At 35.9% G+C, this 23,290-nt stretch overlaps 1 protein-coding gene and 1 long non-coding RNA gene across 5 annotated transcripts; one reads left to right on the top strand and one right to left on the bottom strand.

The window, feature by feature from the left end:
• Nucleotides 1-2: 2 nt before the first annotated feature.
• Nucleotides 3-10,475, bottom strand: LOC130437857 (uncharacterized). Of its 4 annotated transcripts, none has more exons than XR_008909241.1 (7): nucleotides 10,313-10,475; nucleotides 6,834-6,965; nucleotides 5,359-5,500; nucleotides 4,395-4,526; nucleotides 2,348-3,789; nucleotides 1,139-1,269; nucleotides 3-479 (listed from the first exon to the last, which is right to left on the bottom strand). It is a non-coding gene; the product is annotated as an uncharacterized LOC130437857 (long non-coding RNA). The 4 variants fall into 4 exon arrangements; XR_008909239.1 differs by lacking the exon at nucleotides 10,313-10,475 and adding an exon at nucleotides 8,037-8,158; XR_008909242.1 differs by lacking the exon at nucleotides 6,834-6,965.
• A 5,675-nt stretch (nucleotides 10,476-16,150) lies between these two features.
• On the top strand, nucleotides 16,151-21,794 carry cabp2b (calcium binding protein 2b). The gene is made up of 6 exons (XM_056769919.1): nucleotides 16,151-16,477; nucleotides 20,514-20,544; nucleotides 20,639-20,770; nucleotides 21,231-21,340; nucleotides 21,417-21,564; nucleotides 21,687-21,794. Exons 1-6 carry the CDS (start codon nucleotides 16,289-16,291, stop codon nucleotides 21,710-21,712), a joined length of 636 nt encoding a protein of 211 aa, XP_056625897.1. The 5' UTR covers nucleotides 16,151-16,288; the 3' UTR covers nucleotides 21,713-21,794.
• Nucleotides 21,795-23,290: the final 1,496 nt, after the last annotated feature.

The raw sequence follows: 23,290 nt of genomic DNA, 5'->3' as shown, positions 1-23,290 counted from the left end.
TCAACAACCAAGTGCATTATTTTATTGAAATTTGTGGGTTTAAAAGATTGTCAGTACTGTATATCTTACAGCAGCATAGATTTTAATGCCAACAGTAATAAACTTGACCCAACAGAGATGGTTGTGAATGAGCTACTGGATGTAGTCATTGGAAAGACTGTGGTTAAAGGGTAACGTATATTAAAGGGACATTTCCCTTTGTTTCCTGCCTTGTCCAACACCGTAATCTCCACATTACTGAGGCAGCAGGAGCCACTGTATGAGTAAAGGGATGCATTGTATCCATTTTCGTCTTTAGTTATATCAAGTGTAATATTAATTTCACCAGAGCCCGTGGTGATGAAGGAAGGATAATCGATTCCTGAGCCACTGCCATCTGACATGATATAACTCACTTGCCAAGTTGCATTTCCACATGATAAAGGACAAAACAAACTCTCATTTAACACACGGCACACTGGTGGAGTAACATCCAAGACCTGTGGTAGCACAGAAAAATCATCAGATAAACAATGTTTTAGTCAATTAAGTAGCCTAGAAAAATAAAAGCCTTCGTGTTTGACCTGGTTTTATGCCAGAACTTTAGCAGACTTGACAGTTGAAGTCAAAAGTTTACACCCCAGTTTGCAGAATCTGGAAAATGGGGAAAAATTGGGACGAATAAGAGGAATTAAGGTTGTTTTACGAAGGAAATGTTAACAAGTTCACACCAAAGAACAATACAGAAAATCTAAAAACAGCCCAGGTCAAAAGTTTAAATCCCCCCACCCCGATTATTAATATGCTGCTTGCACAATCAATGACAGTTTTTATGTATTGCCATAGTAGTTTAAGCGTTTTTTTGTTTGTCATGAGTCATTAAACTGTCCACTAATCTTCAGAAAAATCATCCGGGCCCTCCAGAATCTTTCAGGATCTCTGTATATTTTACTCATGTCCAGCAGTGACTGTCTGATGTTGAGAATCATACTGTACATCCTGGACACTCAAGAGAATTTTCCACATATTTTCTGCATTTTCCAGATTTTGCAAAGGGGGATGTTAACGTTTGACTTCAACTTTATTTTTACTCTAGTAAACCTTAAACTTACACAATATTATATCTGCATACACCAGTACAAAAAGATGTCAAACTTACATGCCAAATAGTATCTCGTCTTTCTGTACTGCCTGCATCTTCAGGTGCACCAAGTGAAGGGAAACCCTTTGAGCATCCAATGAGCATAAGAGAAGTATCAGTGTCTTCACTTCCTGAACCATTCTTCAAAACTGTAAAGAGTTTTAACACAGATTGATTCTATTGTGTGGTTGTAATGATAATGACAGGATACTTAGGCGTTCCACGGGTTACACTTTTATACAATATGTGACACTGCGTCATGATGAAATTCCCTTTTGCGTCTTCCGGAATTACACAATACTGGAAGAATATAGGAAGAAATTACTATTGCTGGCTGCTTATGCTTATACTTATAGACTGCGAACAAAGGTATCTAAGTTATGACATTTTTCTATCGTTTGACTAAAATGATGACACTTTGTGCATTTCCCTGAATTATTTGATGCGCGGATGGTCAAAGAGCGCTGATGATTTGTTTAAAGTGGATGTCGTGCGGACGACGTGACAATACCCTATAAACGAGCATATTTTAAAACGACCCCAGCCATACAGTATTCAACGCCAAGGTATGTCTGAAATAACCAACAGTTAGCCTAATAAATAGCTTTTTAAGCTTATATTAAAAGTACTTAATTCCAATGTCTGGAACGCAGCATTCGCAAACATTCGAAACAGTTAAACATTAACTTTACACACAACAATGAACTGCTTAATGTTTGAAGAACTCACTATTGGCGGCTGCTTATACATACACTACAAAAAAAACGAAACTTAGCGAAGTTACGGCAGTTTTCTTTCAGTTTGCCCAATAATGATAAAGGGTCTTTATGATTTTGTACCTGTTGTGCACTTCCCTGAATAAATCTATCTCAATAGTGAGATTTTTTTTAAGCTGTTCTATTCCCTCTTTCATACACCCCTCATAAGTCGTTTCGGTTAACAGCGTATGAGAAAGCAAATGAAAGTGCTATTCTAATGTACACAACCTAGTGAGTATTTGATACATTATGAGGTCAGCAAGGAAGGGACACCATAAACACTCAAGATTCACATTATTTCTATTTGATAGAAACGAGGACACGTTCAAAAAGTTCCCGTTCTTCATTTAAACTTAGCATGTCATTTTCGTAATTACTATTGTAATGTCTTAAATAAGTATTTCATTATAAATGTATAATAATTTATTAAAGTTAATTATTAAAAAAGTACTCATGTTATTTCATTTACCTTTAGATGAAATCAAAAGAATTTCCTCAGTCAAGGATTTTTTGATTTGTGTTTGAAATGAGACCTGTAGACCAGTATATATACACTCCAAACACACCCTCTCACACAAAAGTGTCTTTATAGGCAGTAAAATGTATCTGAAGACCTTGCACAATAAGTAGGTATTGATTACTTAATTTCCTCAAACTGTTACAGTTGTATCTCTGTTTCCCAAGATAACAAGCTTTAAATGTTTTGTAATTTAAATTTAATTTTGACATATAGAGTCCAAACTGAACCTTAGGGGTCAGGTCACCACAAAATATGACATGACACTTGGAAATGTGTGTAGCTTTAGGGCACTGTATGGCATTCCCTACCAGTATCTAAACATGTCTGAGCCTATAATTCATTGTTTTACTGAGAAATAATATTACTAGTTTTGCAGTATACCCTGTTGTTTTACAACTATGGGGAGCCTATAGACCATTGAGGTTGACCGGATCCTATCAGTTAAACCTTACCAATTATTTTGCGCAAAAATTGAGATATATTATAAAGAACAACCGTTTGTCATTGAGCACAACAGAATCAAGATCAACAGTTTGAACCATATCAAACTTTCAATTCAAAACAATCATTGCAAAAAGTTTGTATATAACTCTTTGGATAAACTTAGTTTGTGTAATTATTCAGTTTGTCTATATACTTTTTTAAACCAAAAAGCCTCCCACGTGGACAGTCTTGGTATTGCAATACAATAACGAACTTGAGTTTTCCACTAGGAGGACATTTATGTTCTGTATGCAGTTAATATACTGTAATGCATCAATAACAGTTAACATTAATGCATTTTCGTTTATTAAATGCAATAATTATATTATAAAATTACAAATAGAAAACAGGAATAAAAAAGTATTTGTAGTTAGACATCTGTGTTATTTCTAGCTACACAATAAAACTGTTAAATAAATATGAAAGTCATCATCATAACCAAGAGCATCATTTATTGAAATTTTTGGAGTTTAATGGCGTGTCTACTGTATATCTTACAGCAGCATAGATTTTAATGCCAACAGTAATAAACTTGACCCAACAGAGATGGTTGTGAATGAGCTACTGGATGTAGCCATTCGAAAGACTGTGGTTAAAGGGTAACGTATATTAAAGGGACATTTCCCTTTGTTTCCTGCCTTGTCCAACACTATAATCTCCACATTACTGAGGCAGCAGGACCCAATGTATGAGTAATGGGTTGCATTGTATCCATTTTCATCTTTAGTTATATCATGTGTAATACTTATTTCACCAGAGCCCGTGGGGATGAAGTAAGGAAAATCGATTCCTGAGCCACTGCCATCTGACATGATATAACTCACTTGCCAAGTTGCAATTCCACATGATAAAGGACAAAACAAACTCTCATTTAACACACGGCACACTGGTGGAGTAACATCCAAGACCTGTGGTAGCACAGAAAAATCATCAGATAAACAATGTTTTAGTCAATTAAGTAGCCTAGAAAAATAAAAGCCTTCGTGTTTGACCTGGTTTTATGCCAGAACTTAAGCAGACTTGACAGTTGAATTCAAAAGTTTACAATCCCGTTTAAAGGATCAGTTTTTATGTGTTGTCATAGTAGTTTAAGCGTTTTTTGTTTGTCCCGAGTCATTGAAATGTCCATTGATCTTCAGAAAAATCAGCCGGGCTCTTCAGAATCTTTGCTTTTTCATGATCTCTGTATATTTGACTCATATCCAACAGTAACTGTATGATGTTGAGAATCATATGTGTACATTGAGGACAATCAAGAGACTCATTCACAACTTTTACAATCTGGTGGGTGTAAACCTCTGAAAATGTTTTGGTTTCAGGGCAGGAGTAAATAAAACATATAAAACTCAATTTTAAAAATCCCTCTAATTTTCCAAAAATTTTCGGCATTTTCCGGATTTTGCATAGGAGGATTTAAACGTATGATTTCAACTGTATTTTTAGTTTAAAGTAAACCTTAAACTTACACATTTTTATATCTGCATACACCAGTACAAAAAGATGTCAAACTTACATGCGAAATAGTATCTCGTTTTTCTGTACTGCCTGCATCTTCAGCTGCACCAAGTGAAGGGAAACCCTTTGAGCATCCAATGAGCATGCAGAGAAGTATCAGTGTCTTCACTTCCTGAACCATTCTTCAAAACTGTAAAGAGTTTTAACACAGATTGATTAAAGTGGTTCACGAGTTCACCTGCGCAGATAACAATCATGTTGATAGGGATAATGATAAAGCTTGGTTTTGAAGGTTATGCGTATTTGGCGTGCTGTCCGGGAAGCGGGCTCCGAGCTCGCCAGATCCATCCGAACCCGAATCACTCTACCTTGGTACGAGTGAGTGCGCCGAGCTCGGAACCGGTCCGAGGGCAGAGCACAACCCCCGGGATTCCTGCGGGATTGTGCGCTTGGGAGAGGAGCCGGGTTGATGGGGGATACTTAATCTTAGGAGATCGCTAGGGCCGTTTGCGTCTTACGGAAAACACAAAAATGAACTGCTTAATGTTTGAAGAACTCACTATTGGTGGATGATTATACCAACCTGGTCGCACCCAATTTCGTATAAATAACACGCTGTTGCATTATCGTCTAATATGTACGCCAAATTGCGATTTTGCGTGCATATGGTACGCGAATGTTTGCTTGTACCTGGGTGGAGAGCAGCCATTTTAAAACGTACATGAAGAGAAAACACTGAAATAATTAAAATTATAACTGCAAGCAGTAATAGCGGGTTTCTCGCCATCTGAGCCATCCAAGGCACTATGCCTTCATTGAACAGGCTCAGATTGGGCACCAACACACCCACTACGGATCAAAGTCCTGCACACACACACAAATGTCAGGAACAAAAAGCAATCCTTGGGTAGATGGTACGGGATTCAAGCGAAGCTCAGAAGTGTGCGGCCTCTCTCACTGCGCGTCCCCGAGCAACAACGACACTTAAATATGCGATTTCTTTGCATGCTCAAACAACTCACTGAATGTTATCTTCCTTATTCTGTCGAAAATGTCCGTGAAGATAGATGCAAACAGTCTTATATACATTCAACTTCACTCACTCGGCATTCCACATGGACCGCTTAACTTCCTCAAAGTTCTTCTGACTTCTCCACCCTCAACCTAAGAAAGCCAAAACACACAGTTCTCATTGGTCCTGGTTGAATCATCTACATTCTACAATATGGTGGTCACACAATTTTTTGTTTACCCACAGATATATAATCATTTAGCAACATATGTATTGTGAAAACAACCAAACAGAAAAAAATAAAGAACAAAAACATGAATGAATGCAAACATTCCTTCAGGGTTCTACATATGAATAATACTACTTAATTGCAAGTCAGTTGGATTATTTATTAAGGAGTAGCGACCTTTAACGTACATTCTTCACGTTAATATAATAAAGGACCCTGTTAAGGTCACACAACTAAAAAAATTCAACATGTTTTTGATGATTATTGACCCAGAGAGTCCAAAGAAATGTACTGTGGTAGAAATTTTGAAATTGCTTGAAAATCCTTGAACAAGTTAGCAAAAGTAGTTTTTTTACATCATCACCAATAACTCACAAACCATTTGATAGACATCAATGGTTCAATAGGCAAAGTTGTTATGAATGAGGAGATCTATCGTTTGATATCAGTAGTTTGTGTATTAGTCAAATGTCATGTGACACATAGTTGTCTAGGCCACTAAAAGACATGTACATTTTGCCATTTTTACTGTTATAGCGCCACCTAGTGTCCAAACGCCACGTTCTTTTGTATGTGACCTCGAAGTGATGGTATACACATATTTCCAGAGCCCCATGATGATATGTTAAACCCTTCTGGATTTATGGCCATTTTAATTTGATAGGCGTCGTCCATTCTTTTTATTTTGGCACCCCTAAGCAACCCTGAAAAGAAATTTCAACTTTTTTTGATAATTATTTACATCCAAATTCCAGAGAAGTCATCTGCATTGTTTTGGTCCCGCACTGTCAAGTTGTTTTACGAAGGAAATGTTAACAAGTTCACACCAAAGAATAATACAGAAAATCTAAAAACAGCCCAGGTCAAAAGTTTAAATCCCCCCACCCCGATTATTAATATGCTGCTTGCACAATCAATGACAGTTTTTATGTATTGCCATAGTAGTTTAAGCGTTTTTTTGTTTGTCATGAGTCATTAAACTGTCCACTAATCTTCAGAAAAATCATCCGGGCCCTCCAGAATCTTTCAGGATCTCTGTATATTTTACTCATGTCCAGCAGTGACTGTCTGATGTTGAGAATCATACGTGTACATCCTGGACACTCAAGAGAATTTTCCACAATTTTTCTGCATTTTCCAGATTTTGCAAAGGGGGATGTTAACGTTTGACTTCAACTTTATTTTTACTTTAGTAAACCTTAAACTTACACAATATTATATCTGCATACACCAGTACAAAAAGATGTCAAACTTACATGCCAAATAGTATCTGGTCTTTCTGTACTGCCTGCATCTTCAGGTGCACCAAGTGAAGGGAAACCCTTTGAGCATCCAATGAGCATGCAGAGAAGTATCAGTGTCTTCACTTCCTGAACCATTCTTCAAAACTGTAAAGAGTTTTAACACAGATTGATTCTATTGTGTGGTTGTAATGATAATGACAGAATACTTAGGCGTTCCACGGGTTACACTTTTATACAATATGTGACACTGCGTCATGATGAAATTCCCTTTTGCGTCTTCCGGAATTACACAATACTGGAAGAATATAGGAAGAAATTACTATTGCTGGCTGCTTATGCTTATACTTATAGACTGCGAACAAAGGTATCTAAGTTATGACATTTTTCTATCGTTTGACTAAAATGATGACACTTTGTGCATTTCCCTGAATTATTTGATGCGCGGATGGTCAAAGAGCGCTGATGATTTGTTTAAAGTGGATGTCGTGCGGACGACGTGACAATACCCTATAAACGAGCATATTTTAAAACGACCCCAGCCATACAGTATTCAACGCCAAGGTATGTCTGAAATAACCAACAGTTAGCCTAATAAATAGCTTTTTAAGCTTATATTAAAAGTACTTAATTCCAATGTCTGGAACGCAGCATTCGCAAACATTCGAAACAGTTAAACATTAACTTTAAACACAACAATGATTGCTTAATGTTTGAAGAACTCACTATTGGTGGCTGCTTATACATACACTACAAAAAAAAACGAAACTTAGTAAAGTTTCGGCAGTTTTCTTTCAGTTTGCCCAATAATGATAAAGGGTCTTTATGATTTTGTACCTGTTGTGCACTTCCCTGAATTATTTGACCCCGGATATTTTTAAGCTGTTCTATTCCCCTCTTTCAAACGCCCCTCATAAGTCGTTTCGGTTAACAGCGTATGAGAAAGCAAATGAAAGTGCTATTCTAATGTACACAACCTAGTGAGTATTTGATACATTATGAGGTCAGCAAGGAAGGGACACCATAAACACTCAAGATTCACATTATTTCTATTTGATAGAAACGAGGACACGTTCAAAAAGTTCCCGTTCTTCATTTAAACTTAGCATGTCATTTTCGTAATTACTATTGTAATGTCTTAAATAAGTATTTCATTATAAATGTATAATAATTTATTAAAGTTAATTATTAAAAAAGTACTCATGTTATTTCATTTACCTTTAGATGAAATCAAAAGAATTTCCTCAGTCAAGGATTTTTTGATTTGTGTTTGAAATGAGACCTGTAGACCAGTATATATATACTCCAAACACACCCTCTCACACAAAAGTGTGTCTTTATAGGCAGTAAAATGTATCTGAAGACCTTGCACAATAAGTAGGTATTGATTACTTAATTTCCTCAAACTGTTACAGTTGTAGCTCTGTTTCCCAACATCACAAGCTTTAAATGTTTTATAATTTAAATTTAATTTTGACATATAGAGTCCAAACTGAACCTTAGGGGTCAGGTCACCACAAAATATGACATGACACTTGGAAATGTGTGTACCTATAGGGCACTGTATGGCATTTCCTAGCAGTATCTAAACATGTCTGAGCCTAATATTCATTGGTTTACTGAGAAATAATATTACTAGTTTTGCAGTATACCCTGTTGTTTTACAACTATAGGGAGCCTATAGACCATTGAGGTTGACCGGATCCTATCAGTTAAACCTTACCAATTATTTTGCGCAAAAATTGAGATATATTATAAAGAACAACCGTTTGATAGTCATTGAGCACAACAGAATCAAGATCAACAGGTTGAACCATAACAAACTTTCAATTCAAAACAATCATTGCAAAAAGTGAGTATATAAGTCTTTGGATAAACTTAGTTTGTGTAATTATTCAGTTTGTCAATATACTTTTTTAAACCAAAAATGTGTAAGCCTCCCACGTGGACAGTCTTGGTATTGCAATACAATAACGAACTTGAGTTTTCCACTAGGAGGACATTTATGTACTGTATGCAGTTAATATACTGTAATGCATCAATAACAGTTAACATTAATGCATTTTCGTTTATTAAATGCAATAATTATATTAACAAATTACAAATAGAAAACAGGAATAAAAAAGTATTTGTAGTTAGACATCTGTGTTATTTCTAGCTACACAATAAAACTGTTAAATAAATATGAAAGTCATCATCATAACCAAGAGCATCATTTATTGAAATTTTTGGAGTTTAAAAGCGTGTCTACTGTATATCTTACAGCAGCATAGATTTTAATGCCAATAGTAATAAACTTGACCCAACAGAGATGGTTGTGATGGAGCACCTGGATGTAGTCATTGGAAAGACTGTGGTTAAATGGTATCGTATATTAAAGGGACATTTCCCATGGTTCCCTGCCTTATCCAACACCGTAATCTCCACATTACTGAGGCAGCAGGAGCCACTGTATGAGTAAATGGTTGTATCGTATCCATTTCCATCTTTAGTTATATCATGTGCAGTATTAACTTCACCAAAGCCGTTGTAGAACAAGTAAGGAAAATTGATTCCTGAGCCACTGCCATCTGACATGATATAACTCACTTGCCAAGTTGCAATTCCACATGATAAAGGACAAAACAAACTCTCATTTAACACACGGCACACTGGTGGAGTAACATCCAAGACCTGTGATAGCACAGAAAAATCATCAGATAAACAATGTTTTAGTCAATTAAGTAGCCTAGAAAAATAAAAGCCTTCGTGTTTGACCTGGTTTTATGCCAGAACTTAAGCAGACTTGACAGTTGAATTCAAAAGTTTACACCCCTGTTTGCAGAATCTGGAAAATGTCGAAAAATTCGGACGAATAAGAGGAGGTTAATTAAGGGTTCTTTTTCATTTAGTCTTGCCCTGAACAAGTTGTTTTAAAACGAAATGTTAACAAGTTCACACCAAAGAATAATACAGAAAATCTAAAAACAGCCCAGGTCAAAAGTTTAAATCCCCCCACCCCGATTATTAATACTATATTATGTTACTTGCACAATCAATGACAGTTTTTATGTATTGTCATAGTAGTTTAAGCGTTTTTTGTTTGTCCCGAGTCATTGAACTGTCCATTGATCTTCAGAAAAATCAGCCGGGCACCCCAGAATCTTTGCTTTTTCATGATCTCTGTATATTTGACTCATATCTAACAGTAACTGTATGATGTTGAGAATCATATGTGTACATTGAGGACAATCAAGAGACTCATTCACAACTATTACAATCTGGTGGGTGTAAACCTCTGAAAATGTTTTGGTTTCAGGGCAGGAGTAAATAAAACAAATAAAACAAAAAAACAAAAAAATCCCTCTAATTTTCCACAAATTTTCGGCATTTTCTGGATTTTGCATATGGGGATTAAAACGTTTGACTTCAACTGTATTTTTAGTTTAAAGTAAACCTTAAACTTACACAATTTTATATCTGCATACACCAGTACAAAAATATGTCAAACTTACATGCCAAATAGTATCTGGTCTTTCTGTACTGCCTGCATCTTCAGCTGCACCAAGTGAAGGGAAACCCTTTGAGCATCCAATGAGCATGCAGAGAAGCATCAGTGTCTTCACTTCCTGAACCATTCCTCAAAACTGTAAAGAGTTTTAACACAGATTGATTCTATTGTGTGGTAGTAATGATAATGACAGGATACTTCGGCGTTCCATGGATTAAACTTCTATACAAAATGTGACACTGCATCATGATGAAATTCCCTTTAGCGTCTTCCGGAAAGGCCGTTTGCGTCTTACGGAACACACAATAATGAACTGCTTCATGTTTGAAGAACTCACTATTGGTGGATGATTATACCAACACTGCGAACAAACGAAACTTAGCAAAGTTACGGCAATTTTCTTTCAGTTTGCCCAATAATGATAAAGGGTCTTTATGATTTTGTACCTGTTGTGCACTTCCCTGAATTATTTGACCCCGGATATTTAAAGCTGTTCTATTCCCCTCTTTCAAAATGTCAAACGGTCGTTTCGGTTAACAGCGTCTGAGAAAGCAAATGAAAATGCTATTCTAATGTACACAACCTAGTGAGTATTTGATACATTATGAGGTCAGCAAGGAAGGGACACCATAAACACTCAAGATTCACATTATTTCTATTTGATAGAAACGATAAAACATTTAAAAAGTTCCAGTTCTTCATTTAAATTAAACATTTCATTTTTGTAATTATTATTTTAATGTCTTAAATAAGTATTTTATTATAATTTTACAATAATTTATTAAAGTTAATTGTTAAAAAATACTTACCGTTAGATATAATCAAAAGAAGTTCCTCAGTCACAGATTATTTGTTTTTTTGTGAGTAAAATGAGACCAGTAGACCGTATATATACACTCCAAACACACCCTCTCACACAAATTAATACATCTACAGCAGTAAAATCTATCTTAAGACCTTCCACAATAAGTAGGTCATTTTTCATGAGAAGGTTTGGATCAAAGAGGATTTACTGTGATTACCTAATTTCCTCAAACTGTAACACACTGTAGCTCTGTTTCCCAACATAACAAGCTTTAAATGTTTTTTAATAAAATATTTATTATGACATCCTGACCGGATGATCAGGAACCGAAGTAAAGTTCAAGCAGTTATCGTACAAAGGATAAAGGGTCCAAACTGAACCTTAGGGGTCAGGTCATCACAAAATATGACATGACACTTGGAAATGTGTGTACCTATGGCAAAATACTACTGTACGGCATTTCCTACCAACCATGTGTAGGCCTAATCTATTCATTGGTATACTGAGTAATAATATAACTAGTTTTGCAGTATACCCTGGTGTTTTACAACTATGGGGAGCCTATAGTCCATTGGGGTTGACCGGATCCTTATCAATTAAACGTTACCAATTATTATGCTCAAATATTGAGATTTATTATAAAGAACAACCGTTTGATAGTCATTGAGCACAACAGAATCAATTTCAACAGTTATAACCATATCAAACTTTCAATTCAAAACGATCATTTCAAAAAGTAAGTATATAACTGTCTGGATAAACTTAGTTTGTTTAATTATAGGTCTAGAAGCACTTTCTGTTTACACAGAAACAAATTTACAACGTAATGCCAAATTTATTGCTCTTTATTTAAAAAGAATAATTAATGCGTTGAATTCCACAAAACAATTAATTTGTAACATGTAAAGTGCACAAATGTAAAGTGCACAAATAGTGTGGAATTATTTAAAGTATAACAACAGGAGGGATTATTATCCCAAAAGCATGTATACTGTTCTCGTTGTCGTGATTCTGAGAAAGTCAAGGGTTCTCTTTTCCCTCTGATGTTTAATTTATCTCAACAAGACGGTTCACCTGTCAAGCATGTCTGGGTCAAGATATAATCTCTATACTTGAATTTGACATAACAGGTTCTAGCAGTTTGTATAGTATACCTTTCCATATGGCTATGTGGCTATTCCAAAAAGAGAAATTGAGGGTTAGGGTAAAGTAAGATGACACCATCTGCTGTGCTACAAAATGACAGTAAATGTATCAAACAGATATACGTCGCAAGCTATTACCAAACACACTACAAGAAGTGATGAGTACATTAAACATGTATTATATTTTTACTGTTAGTTTATCTTAGAACACCCTTAGTATGAAATATATTTACTTGGACATTTCAAAGGCAATTCATGGCTATAAGCTTAAGAAAATTAAGCTGTTTTTTAAGTTCTTTCATTTCAATGTTTTCTGTGGGGGTACAGCTCAGTGGTAGAGCATTCGATTGCAGATCAAGAGGTTCTCAGTTCAAATTCGTGTTTCACTTTAAAGCTAATGCTTTAAGAAGACAATCTCCTTTCGATATAAAATTTCTCTTTTTTTGTTTATATTCAATTGTTGTTTTTTGATTCGATGTTTTGGTTTTTATCCCTGCTAAAAAATATATATATATATAAAAACCATCACAGAAATTCTAATGTTTGTATGGACTGTATGGTCTTAAAGGAAACTATGATAGTCTTTGTCTGTCTTTACTAGTAATGAGTTGGTTTCTATTGTGAGGTTATCTGGGTGGGAACCAATAGAAAATCATTAAATCCTCACTGGAATAAGACCAAACACCTTATGTAAAGAAATTTTAAAATGGTTTAAACAGTGGATGGTTTATAATGGTATTTGCAATGGAAACCATTGGAATTTGTTTTATCACTAGTCTTTCTTTTACGTTCCAATTTCTGACCTGTTGTTTCTCAAACAATAGATAGACAGAAATGAGATATTTTAGGAAATTAAACAGAAAGTGTTGTTAACTAATCCTGCAGATTTATGTTTCAGTCATGTTGTCGTCAACCCCCCCCCCCCCCTTTTCCACTCATTCTGAATTTCTGAGTTCACCACTTCTGACGTGCAAATCTGACCCCTTTTTATCTCCTCTTTCATTCTCTGTTACCGGGACTGTAGCTCTTTTTCTTTATCAATTATACATCGCGTGAAGAATTGGAAAGAGAGATTTCCTGCTGTGCTCATTACCTCTGATTACATATACAGGGTCAATGCCCGGTTTCATAGACAAGGCTTAAGACTAGTCACACATTAAGATGAAAGTTTGAGCTCCATGTCTTAACTAAAACTACATTGCTCAAACATATTTTAAAATATGGCATTGCCATTGTCTAATGATGCACACCAGCATGGAGACCAGCAAGACATTTTAATAAAAGCAACTTAAATATCCTAATTTAACTAAACCCTAGTCCTGCTAGATAGCTACACTGCAAAACTAACTTGGTAATTTTGTCTCGTTTCCAGTCCAAATATCTAAAAATCTTAAATCAAGATTACTAGACAAGAAAAATGGCATGAGAAAATTAAGTGATGCTTAAAACTTCTGTTTGAAATTATATCTCATCAAGATTATTTTTCGTACCCCATTGGCAGCTAATTTTGCTTGTTTTAAGCAAACAATCACTTAATTTTGAGGTGTTTTTTTTTACATAATTTCTTATGCTTTTTCATGTGTCTAGTACATGTCCCATATCCCAAATAGGTTAGTATTGACAAATATATTTGTGTGTGTTATACTTTTTAATTGAATTTTAAAGTTATTTTATAGCACTTGGTCAACTTAAGCTGTTTTTAAATGTGGTGTATAAATTAACCTTGCACTTACTACAATGATGGTCATAATTTAATGAATAAGCTTCAAGTGAACTTGAGAGTGAGAGAGTGTGTTTGTCAGTGTGAGAGTTTGTGAGTGTGTGCATCTGCAAAAGTGTGTGCATCTGCGAGTGTGTGCGTCTGCAGTGTATTGTAGAGAACAAGTTCTTACATTCAAATCCTGTTAAATTTTCTGATTTATATTGTTCTTTATTTTTTATAAATTATTTATTGTTCTGGCAGCTCAGGTGGCACTTTTATTTAAAAAAAAGTCTATATATTTGGCAGATGTAAAGCATACATGTGTATGTTTTTTGTGTTAGTCCATTTTTATTTTATATTATTATTATTATAACAGCTCAGGGATGTTCAAGGAGCAACATGTTTGTGCACTTTCTAAAGATTTTAGTTCCATTTTTGAATAAAGGGTTGGAAATGAATGCTTTCTTGGTTTTTGTGTTTATCTGATTCATCGATTAATCGATTAAAATAATCGTTAGTTACAGCCCTAGAGTTGAGGTGGGAAATGCATTTCAAAGGTTAGAAAGATTGATGTTGAACTGAGGCAGGAATAAAAAAATAGAAGAAGCTGGTTGTGTAAGATGAGGTCACAATGTTTCATGTTGATAAACATCTGCTGTGAGTTTATTTTAAAGCCATCATTTCCAAAAATGTTCACACAAAGTATGATGCATTTTAACTGTGAAGTGTTTTCTTTTACAATATTTCACATTTGGTATGAAATCTACGGCTTGGTGATTGTTAATGCCTCCTATAACAAGCATCGTAAATAAATATACTTATTTGTATACACATCAGGGTTCCGTCAGTGTGCCCCAGTAACTTTTTATTTAAAAGTGTACTTTTCTGGTTATGAGGCAGATGATGCTACATGTCAGAGGCACAGCAAGTGTGTTCACCTGCAATTCATTTTGTTTAACAATTCAATACACAACAGAATACAGCCTTCAGCTCTACGGAAGCAGACATTGAGGGCAAACGAAAGATAAGGAGACAGAGATATCGGATGGATAGAGTGTCACCTGAATGTAAGAAGGCCAAATAAAGACATTCTATACTTCAGTCTGTCTTTACCTCGCTGGACCAAACACACTCTCACTGCGTCTTAAGAGTAAAGCAGAGACAAATTAGGAGAACGGTAGAGAGCTTCTTAAGGAAGTTAGTGAGACACAGAGAGACACAAAGCCATGCATATAGAATTTAAAATAACATTTGAATCTATTTCTTTGGATTTTTGAAGACGAAATTAATTGCTTAAAAATAGTTGACCTCCCCGAAAGCGGCTTGAGTTGCAGAATATAATTTTTTTAGAAATACACAATAGTTATAATTGCACTGACAAAACTTCAGATACAGTAGGCCCGTACTGGGAGGGGTAAACAGGTGTTGTCTTACTGTGTGTAAGAGAGAGAAAGAAGGGGAAGAGAAGAAGAGAGCGTGTCATTGTTGCAGCGATGTTCATGATTATTCGAGAAGGATCAGCAGGCGGGGCAGCTACCACCGGAATGTCCGCTCCACATCAGAGAACAGCAAAACAGGTATATATTCTGTTTATTTGTACGTGTTTGTGATTGTACAACATGTATCATCTTGTGGGGTTATATGTTTATTCTTATATTCAGCTCACTTTATATAAGTGTTCTGCCTTTGTGTTGTTCAGCTGGTAGTATGTGGTGCTAATCTCAAAGTCATGGTTTGAATCTCATTTGAAGCTCATTCTGAAAAAAATGGATTGAAAATTGTTTGTAAAAATTCATCCCTGCTTATTGTATTCTTAAGTCAATAAATGGTCTGTTGAAATTTCTAAAGTCTAAATACAGTGGCATTGTTGCTCTCCTCCTTAACAGCCTGAAAGTAACACTTGCTAAACCAATGGCATGATTTTCAGACAGAGCAAACTGTTTGTCTAACTAATGGAAGGCAAGACGAGTGTTTGGGGAATATGTAAAAGTTTTGTGTTTTTACAGAGCATTATTTTTAAATAGTGTACGTCAAAGTTAAAGTAAACTGCACAAAAAAAATCCAGCTTCTCTCCAACTCAAAATTTTCTATTGACTTGATGCATTTATATTTTTAATCAGCTAATTGAAATGTTTGTCAATTTCACAAATGTCTGTCAAAAAGACGAATGCCACAAGTGATAGATTTTTGCAAACCTCAACTGAGCCATTGTGGTCCTTGTGGTCATTCTACGTCAATTTGGTATAACATCTCTAACCTCAACGTGCGTTCTGACAGGTGCAGGCCGCAATTAAGAAAAAAGTGGAGAAACAGAAGAAACAAGTTGAAATGGGCGTGGTGGAGGCATTCAGCAGTAATACAAGACCTAAAGTCAGACTGAAAAGGAGTAAGCCCATTCAGTCGAAAAGAGCAGATGCTGGTGAGGAAGAAGATGAAGAGAAACATGACGAGACCGGGGAAGCCAAGGAAATAGAAGAAACAGATCTTGTTCCTATTGTTGCATCTGTTTTCGGCCAAGTAAGACAACATAACACATGCTTCAAACCTTCTGTCTTCAATTTACAGTACTTATTATCTATCTGTACTATTCAAAGAACTGTACTATTCAACTGTTCACAGTTTCTTTTGTGTTGCTTTTTTTAATAATTATTAAAACTATGTGCTAAAGCAATTGCCAGGAAGGGGCCAAACTACAGTAAAGATTTCATTACTAGTTAAGTAGTAGACGCCTGCCAGACACAAAATGACAGGTTAAGGAGTTGTACTAACAAGCACGTCTATCTCCTCATGATTCAGCTTCTGATGACCTGATCTTGGTCATGTGGTGTTGCATTCCTACATTAGGATTATCTTGCTCCAGTAGTAATCACTTGATCACCAGCGGAGAGCACACAAGAAACCCAATCTTGCCTACTCACCTTTCTGGAAGAGGGATCATTGTTTGCTATTTTCATCATTATTTAATTGGCTTGGTTACTTGGCAAACTAGTTTAGATTCATGCAGTTAGGAGTTAGTTGCTTTGTACTTTTATGTAACCCTAATGTGTTAAAACTAATTAAAACTATGAAATATAATAACTAAAATATGATTTATACGTTGGTCATATAGTGATTGCCATTTAAGTATTCATTGTAACTTTATCTATTTGTTTAAGTCACCCGAGAACGGCTGATTAAAAGGTTAATTCAGCCAGGTTGGCTAGTCTGACATCTGATTATCTCGATTGTCTGAGTATCGGTAAATAAATAAAGCAGATGACTTCAGCTAGATACAAGAGGGCAAGCAAAAGACGGTGTTTCATTTCTCAAATATTTGAAATAATTATTATAAATATATTAGAGGGATAGTTCACCCAAAAATAAAAATTCTGCCTTCATTTACTCACCTTCGCATTGTCCAAAATGTGAATGAATTTCTTTGGGAAACACAGGGAAAGATATTTGGAAGAATGCTTTCACTAAACAGTTCTTGGACCCCATTGACAACCATAGAAGGTAAAATTACTTTCGTTATGTTGAACATAAAAAAGGATGTTTTGAAGAATAATGTTGAATTGAAGAATGTAGGAAAGCAAAAGGTTCTGTGGCACTTTTTATCTTTCTAATTCACCTACTTAGTCAATGGGCTCCAAGTACTGTTTGGTTTCAAGTATTCGTCCAAATATCCATCCAAACAAATAAATGTATACAGGTTTGGAACATCTCGAGGGTGAGTAATTCTTGACATAACTTTCATTTTTTGGATGAACTATTCATTTAATCCCATTACATACACTGTATTGTATTATAGCCCACCCAGAAAATGATCTTGTGGTCCAGTTACCTGTAAGGGAGACAAAGAACTGTGTTATTCTCCACCAGGGGTCTGTGCACAGCTAAAACAGAAATGATATTTTTTCTGTCTGTCCTGCCTTTATGCTCTATGCACAGTCTTGTCAGACATCTGGTCAGCACACACACATGTGAAAATCCTCAATCCCAGCCGCTCATACAGTAACCTCAAATGACTCAACTCAGCTGTCTGTTTGTACAACACATATACCAACACAACACAGTGCTTTCACTGTTCACACAATATAGAGCAACATTCACCTGTTTGCTAAACATGCAAAACAATCTACATTAATAACAAACTACAGAGAAACACGCTTTCATATTAACACAATGTAGAGTAATGCGTGTGTGGGGATTAGAGTAGATTAGAATTCAAGCTTGTATGCTGCTGGGTTTTACTAAAATGTGAGTGTGGATTAACAAGAGTAGTTCTCTGCTCGTCTGACCAAAGGTGTGTTTGTGATTAGAATGGGATTATAGCACGAACACGCATACGCGCACACACACACACTTATAGACAATGTCTTATGGGGACATTCGATAGACGCAATGTTTTTTATAATGTACAAACTGTAAATCATATTCCCTAACCGACCCCCTTAACCTAACAATCACACAAAACTTTCTGCTTATTTTCAAAAAAGTTAATTCTGTATGATTCATAAACTTGTTTACTCATGGGGTCCAAAATATGGCCCCACAAGGACAAGGTTTTGGATATTGGCATCTTTGTCGGGACATTTTGTCCCCGTACCGTGGGGTTTACCGCACCCACACATACACACACACTCTATTGAGTCAAATGTAAAAGACACTAATATTTATGCATTTATTTCATTTTATTTGGCCAAAAATATATGTATATAGACAACAGGTTATCTTAAATAGTTTAACATTGGCACTTAATTGATTTACTCACTCTCTTTATATTTGTCCCACTCCTCTTCTTCTCCTCAAATCTCTTTGCATTCTCTTTTCCCCAAGCTACATCATCCAGTGTCTCTGTGTCTTTAATCTGAGATGGGGGATTAAAAAAGATTCTCGTTTTCTCGTCTAATTCGCACCCCCCTGCCTCACCAATCTCTCTTGCTCTCTCAGCTTGAACATGAAACATTTGCATGGGACTGCAGTCCGAGGGTAGAGAGAAATGGACATGGAAAAGAAGTGAAGATGATAGAATAAGGGAGACCTTGGTTCATTCTATGAATCGCAGATGTTTGAATTGTTTGTGTTAATTTGTCCGTCATTGGAGAATTAAATGAACAGGTCTTGGTGAAGAAACGATGCAAAGGTTTGAATCTACATGTGTTACGTTGGTTTGGTGGATTTGAAGAAACTGTAAAGTTCATTCCATGTTCTGATTATGGAAGAGTGTGAGTGTCTCTCGTCGTTCAACGGCAGAAAATTAAGAGTGTAAAAAAGGCCGTAAGAGGAAAAGTGTGCAGTGTCATCATTTCACACCATACTAAGGCATGGGAAACTGCACCAAACCAACCATGAAAATCAAAATGAAGAAGGTAAGAAAAATATATTTGAAGATTGAGGCCTATGTGTGTTTATGTGAAATCGGTTTTAAACTGAAAAGTTATTTTAAGAGTTCTTTGAGGTAATCTAGATGTTTATAATATAGTTCAGTAGTTTAAGGACATGTCAAGCAAATTGACTAATTGTGCTTAATTAGATTATGTCTCAAGTAAAATTTGGCCCCGCCCTAAGGGTGTGACTGAGGATAAAGGGCGCAGAGAAGCAGATGGAGAGATGGAAGTACCATCTGAGTTTAAGGAGCCACTGAATGCTCTAGTGCATAACTGCACCATGCTGCATAACATCGTTGGACCAGCTTGCATCTTCCTAAGACAGGGCTTCGCAAAGTCACAGCTCGTATGTAAAAACCAAGAATGTGGTGTCTCGGCATCCACATTTTCTACCTGCATTCATATAAAACATCTCGTCATCCTTTTCAGCACAACGTTATCTTCATCCTTGTGGATCATCTGCTTCCATTCACCCCATCCAGTGCTGATGTAGATTGTTGTGAAAGACAGTTTAGGACATTAAAAGATATTTAATGATGGTCACTGTGGTTTTCTGACACCTTATAACTGTGGTGAAGTGAGGAGAGGAATCCAAGGAATCGATATTGCACAGGTGTCATCTGTAATCCAATGATACCTACATGTGCATGTGCATGTGTATTATAGATGTATAAAAAAGCTGTAAACAAAAAGGAGAAATCAGCTCTGTGATTTTCTCATATGGCACTCTTTTTAACTTCATCCGCTCACTGGACAATGTTTTTTGTGGACCTCTCCTCAAGTTAAACCTTCAAAATCTCCTAAACTACGTCTGTTGCCAGGCAACTTTACTATGTCATCTACCTTGTCTTTGCATTATTGTACAATGGAACCCACCTTCTACAATCTTTACTTTCACATGCTTTAATTTTTGTTCGAGTTTTTCATTTAAACATACCCACCTATATGTCTATTCAGAGAGAGAGAGAGAGAGGGTGGGAGGGAGGGAGGGAGGGAGAGAGAGGGTGGGAGGGAGGGAGGGAGAGAGAGAGAGGGTGGGAGGGAGGGAGGGAGGGAGGGAGAGAGAGAGAGGGTGGGAGGGAGGGAGAGAGAGAGAGAGAGAGAGATTGAATAGAGGTATTGAATGCAGTATGTTTAATATAGTATAATATTGTTTTTAATGTCTTTCTGCCTTGATCAAACAGGACCGAGAACTGCGTCCAGAAGAAATAGAAGGTATTCATAGACACAATACACACCACCTCACCCAAAAATCAGTTTCAATAATCAGTTTCTATGTATCAACACTCTTTCTTACATGTTTCTGAAGAACTAAGAGAAGCCTTCAAAGAGTTTGATAGGAACAAAGGTTACATTAACTGCAGAGACCTGGGCGAATGTATGCGAACTATGGGATACATGCCGACAGAGATGGAACTCATTGAATTGAGTCAACAAATTGGTGAGTGACATCACACCATTTTTCTCAAGAGTGCTCTTTATAGTTGTGAGAAGACTTATAAAAAGATAATAATTTAAAGAAAAATGTTATACAATAAAAATATACACTATATCTAAGAGTTTTCACTACCTTTTCAAGCCCCTTTCCTTTAATGAAATCAAATTTAAAACAATTTTAACTCTCTTTAACTTTTAGATTTTCTTAATTTATTTTTGGATCATCCGGTTTAAACAATCTTGTGGAAACCGTATAGCTCAAATACATGTCAGTAAAGCAAAACAGGTGCACAGTACTAAGACATTCTGTGATCTAACTTGTCAATTTAACTCTTTATTTAATTGTGTATAATGCAATAAGAAATGTTGTAATAAATGGGAAGGAATATAAAACATATTTAAGAAGTATTTTTATGTTTGCACTACACTGTGTATGAATGGTTATGTTTGACTCATTTTTAAAGGTGGAGGTAAAATTGACTTTGAAGACTTTGTGGAGCTCATGGGCCCAAAAATGCTAGCAGAGACAGCAGACATGATCGGAGTCAAAGAGCTAAGAGATGCTTTCAAAGAGGTACACATACTCACATACACAAAAAAATGCTTATTGCAGACATCTGTGCCTTTATCAGCATTTTACTGGTGTGTAGTTTGACTCCAACGGTGACGGGCAAATCAGCGTCACAGAACTGAGAGAAGCAATGAAAAAACTGATGGGACAACAGTTGAATGCCAGAGACATTGACGACATTCTTCAGGATGCAGACCTCAATGGTGACGGACAGGTTGATTTTGAAGGTGAGACAATGTTAGACATAAACAATGATAACAAATGTTTGTTAAATATCTTCACATTTTTACTTTGCTGACATCTCGAAATGCAACTTTTTCTTCTGTTTCCCACCTCATTAAACCCTCAGAGTTTGTGAGGATGATGTCACGCTGATTGGAGCCACAAAGATATTTCCCACATATAGCACTCCATCTTGAGGACAGTGCAACAATTGTAGCAAGGGCTCTTGAGATTAACCTTACTTGTAAATGAATGCTTAACACATAATATTTATTTATTAAGCATTATTTAAACAAAACAAAACAAATTGTCTCTTATCCTAAGAGATGGATGTACGTATTGTTTAAACAGTATTTAAGAAGTGTTTGTCTAATTAATGATTGTTTTAAGTTTGTAAAATTGAAATTGTGTTTAATTAAGTTTTTAATAAAACTATTTGATAAAAAAGGTTTTGCTAATTACCTGTTCTTGTCTTTTGTTGTGTCATCAGATAACTATGAGTTATTAAGCAAGCAGCCACAAAACTTTAACACTTTATTTTATAGACTACTTATCTTTATTTTTGTATGGCATTTTATTGTTGATACTTCTGAAAAATACACGAGAATAATGATATAAAAATAAACTTAACAGCTAGGCTACTAATTTGACTTTTTTTTTTTAAACGTTACAACAACTAATAAATTAAATGCCTGATTTTGTATCTGTTCAATGAGGGAAAACGCATTAAGGCCAACCCTAACCGTTTTTATACTTGTTTATACTTTTTGTCATTCTTTTTTACTTTATTTGATTTCTATGTAAAAGATGCACTCACTCACTCAACATAACTTGAACTCACATAAAGCACAACAATAGCGCCATCTGCTGACTAGGTGTTAAAAATACTAAAATCATACTCATCAGCCCACATGAAAAATACTCTAGTAGGCCTATAACAGTAGTTTAGAGTTTATGAACATTACTGTTGTGAATAGTAAAGCATATTACAGTATTTATAACAGTTTTTCAATTTACTATATAACTCTAAGGGTTCAAAGCCCCCATTGTACAAAACATCATTTGAGGTCCCTACACCTATACTATAGAAAACTGTAGCATCCTACAGTATTTAGCAGTATGGGAGACTTTATGTATTGATTAAATATACATTTAAACTAACTTAAAGTATATGACTTAAGAAAATGTATTCCCCTAAAATATCTACTCCTTACTCAAAGTTTATAACTTTTATATTGCGGTCAATACCATGCATGAAATTATAGATTCACAAAGACAAAACTTCGGTATCATGCTTTTAGGCTTTTATTGAAAAGATGACCAGGATTCTGTACAGCAAGCAAAGGGAGATATACAGGGCACAGGAGCATCCCTCTCCTCATCCCTTCATCTCTCTCTCCATCTTTCCATTCTCCTGAAGAAAGGGTGATGTAGGCCGGGGAAAGAACAGGTGACAATAAAGAAACTAAATTATGGAAGGAAAAAGAAGTCATGATGCAGGAGAGAAAGAGGGGAGCTGGCGAGGTAGAACGATCTGCGTGTACTCTCAGAGGCCTGAGAGATACACAGCCTGCTGGGCTTTAACATGTTTGACAGACACAGATCCCACGGTGAGCCGTCTGTCATTCATTTAGCATTTACACCCCTCATACCGGCAGCATGGTGAAGATGCAGCCTCTCAGATATCTTTTCTCTTCTCCTTCCTCTTGCGGCCCTCTCCCTGTCCCCCAG

The sequence above is a fragment of the Triplophysa dalaica genome, chromosome 16 (assembly GCF_015846415.1).
Source record: "Triplophysa dalaica isolate WHDGS20190420 chromosome 16, ASM1584641v1, whole genome shotgun sequence".
NCBI classification, from domain to species: Eukaryota; Metazoa; Chordata; class Actinopteri; order Cypriniformes; family Nemacheilidae; genus Triplophysa; species Triplophysa dalaica.
This window is presented reverse-complemented; position numbering and strand designations above follow the sequence as displayed.

Excerpts from the sequence above, each read along its gene's own strand:
- cabp2b (XM_056769919.1), top strand. The coding sequence starts at position 16,289 with ATGGGCGTGGTGGAGGCATTCAGCAGTAATACAAGACCTAAAGTCAGA. Across the intron at positions 20,771-21,230 it reads TGAATTGAGTCAACAAATTG|GTGGAGGTAAAATTGACTTT; the intron begins GTGAGTGACATC and ends TCATTTTTAAAG. Across the intron at positions 21,341-21,416 it reads TAAGAGATGCTTTCAAAGAG|TTTGACTCCAACGGTGACGG; the intron begins GTACACATACTC and ends ACTGGTGTGTAG.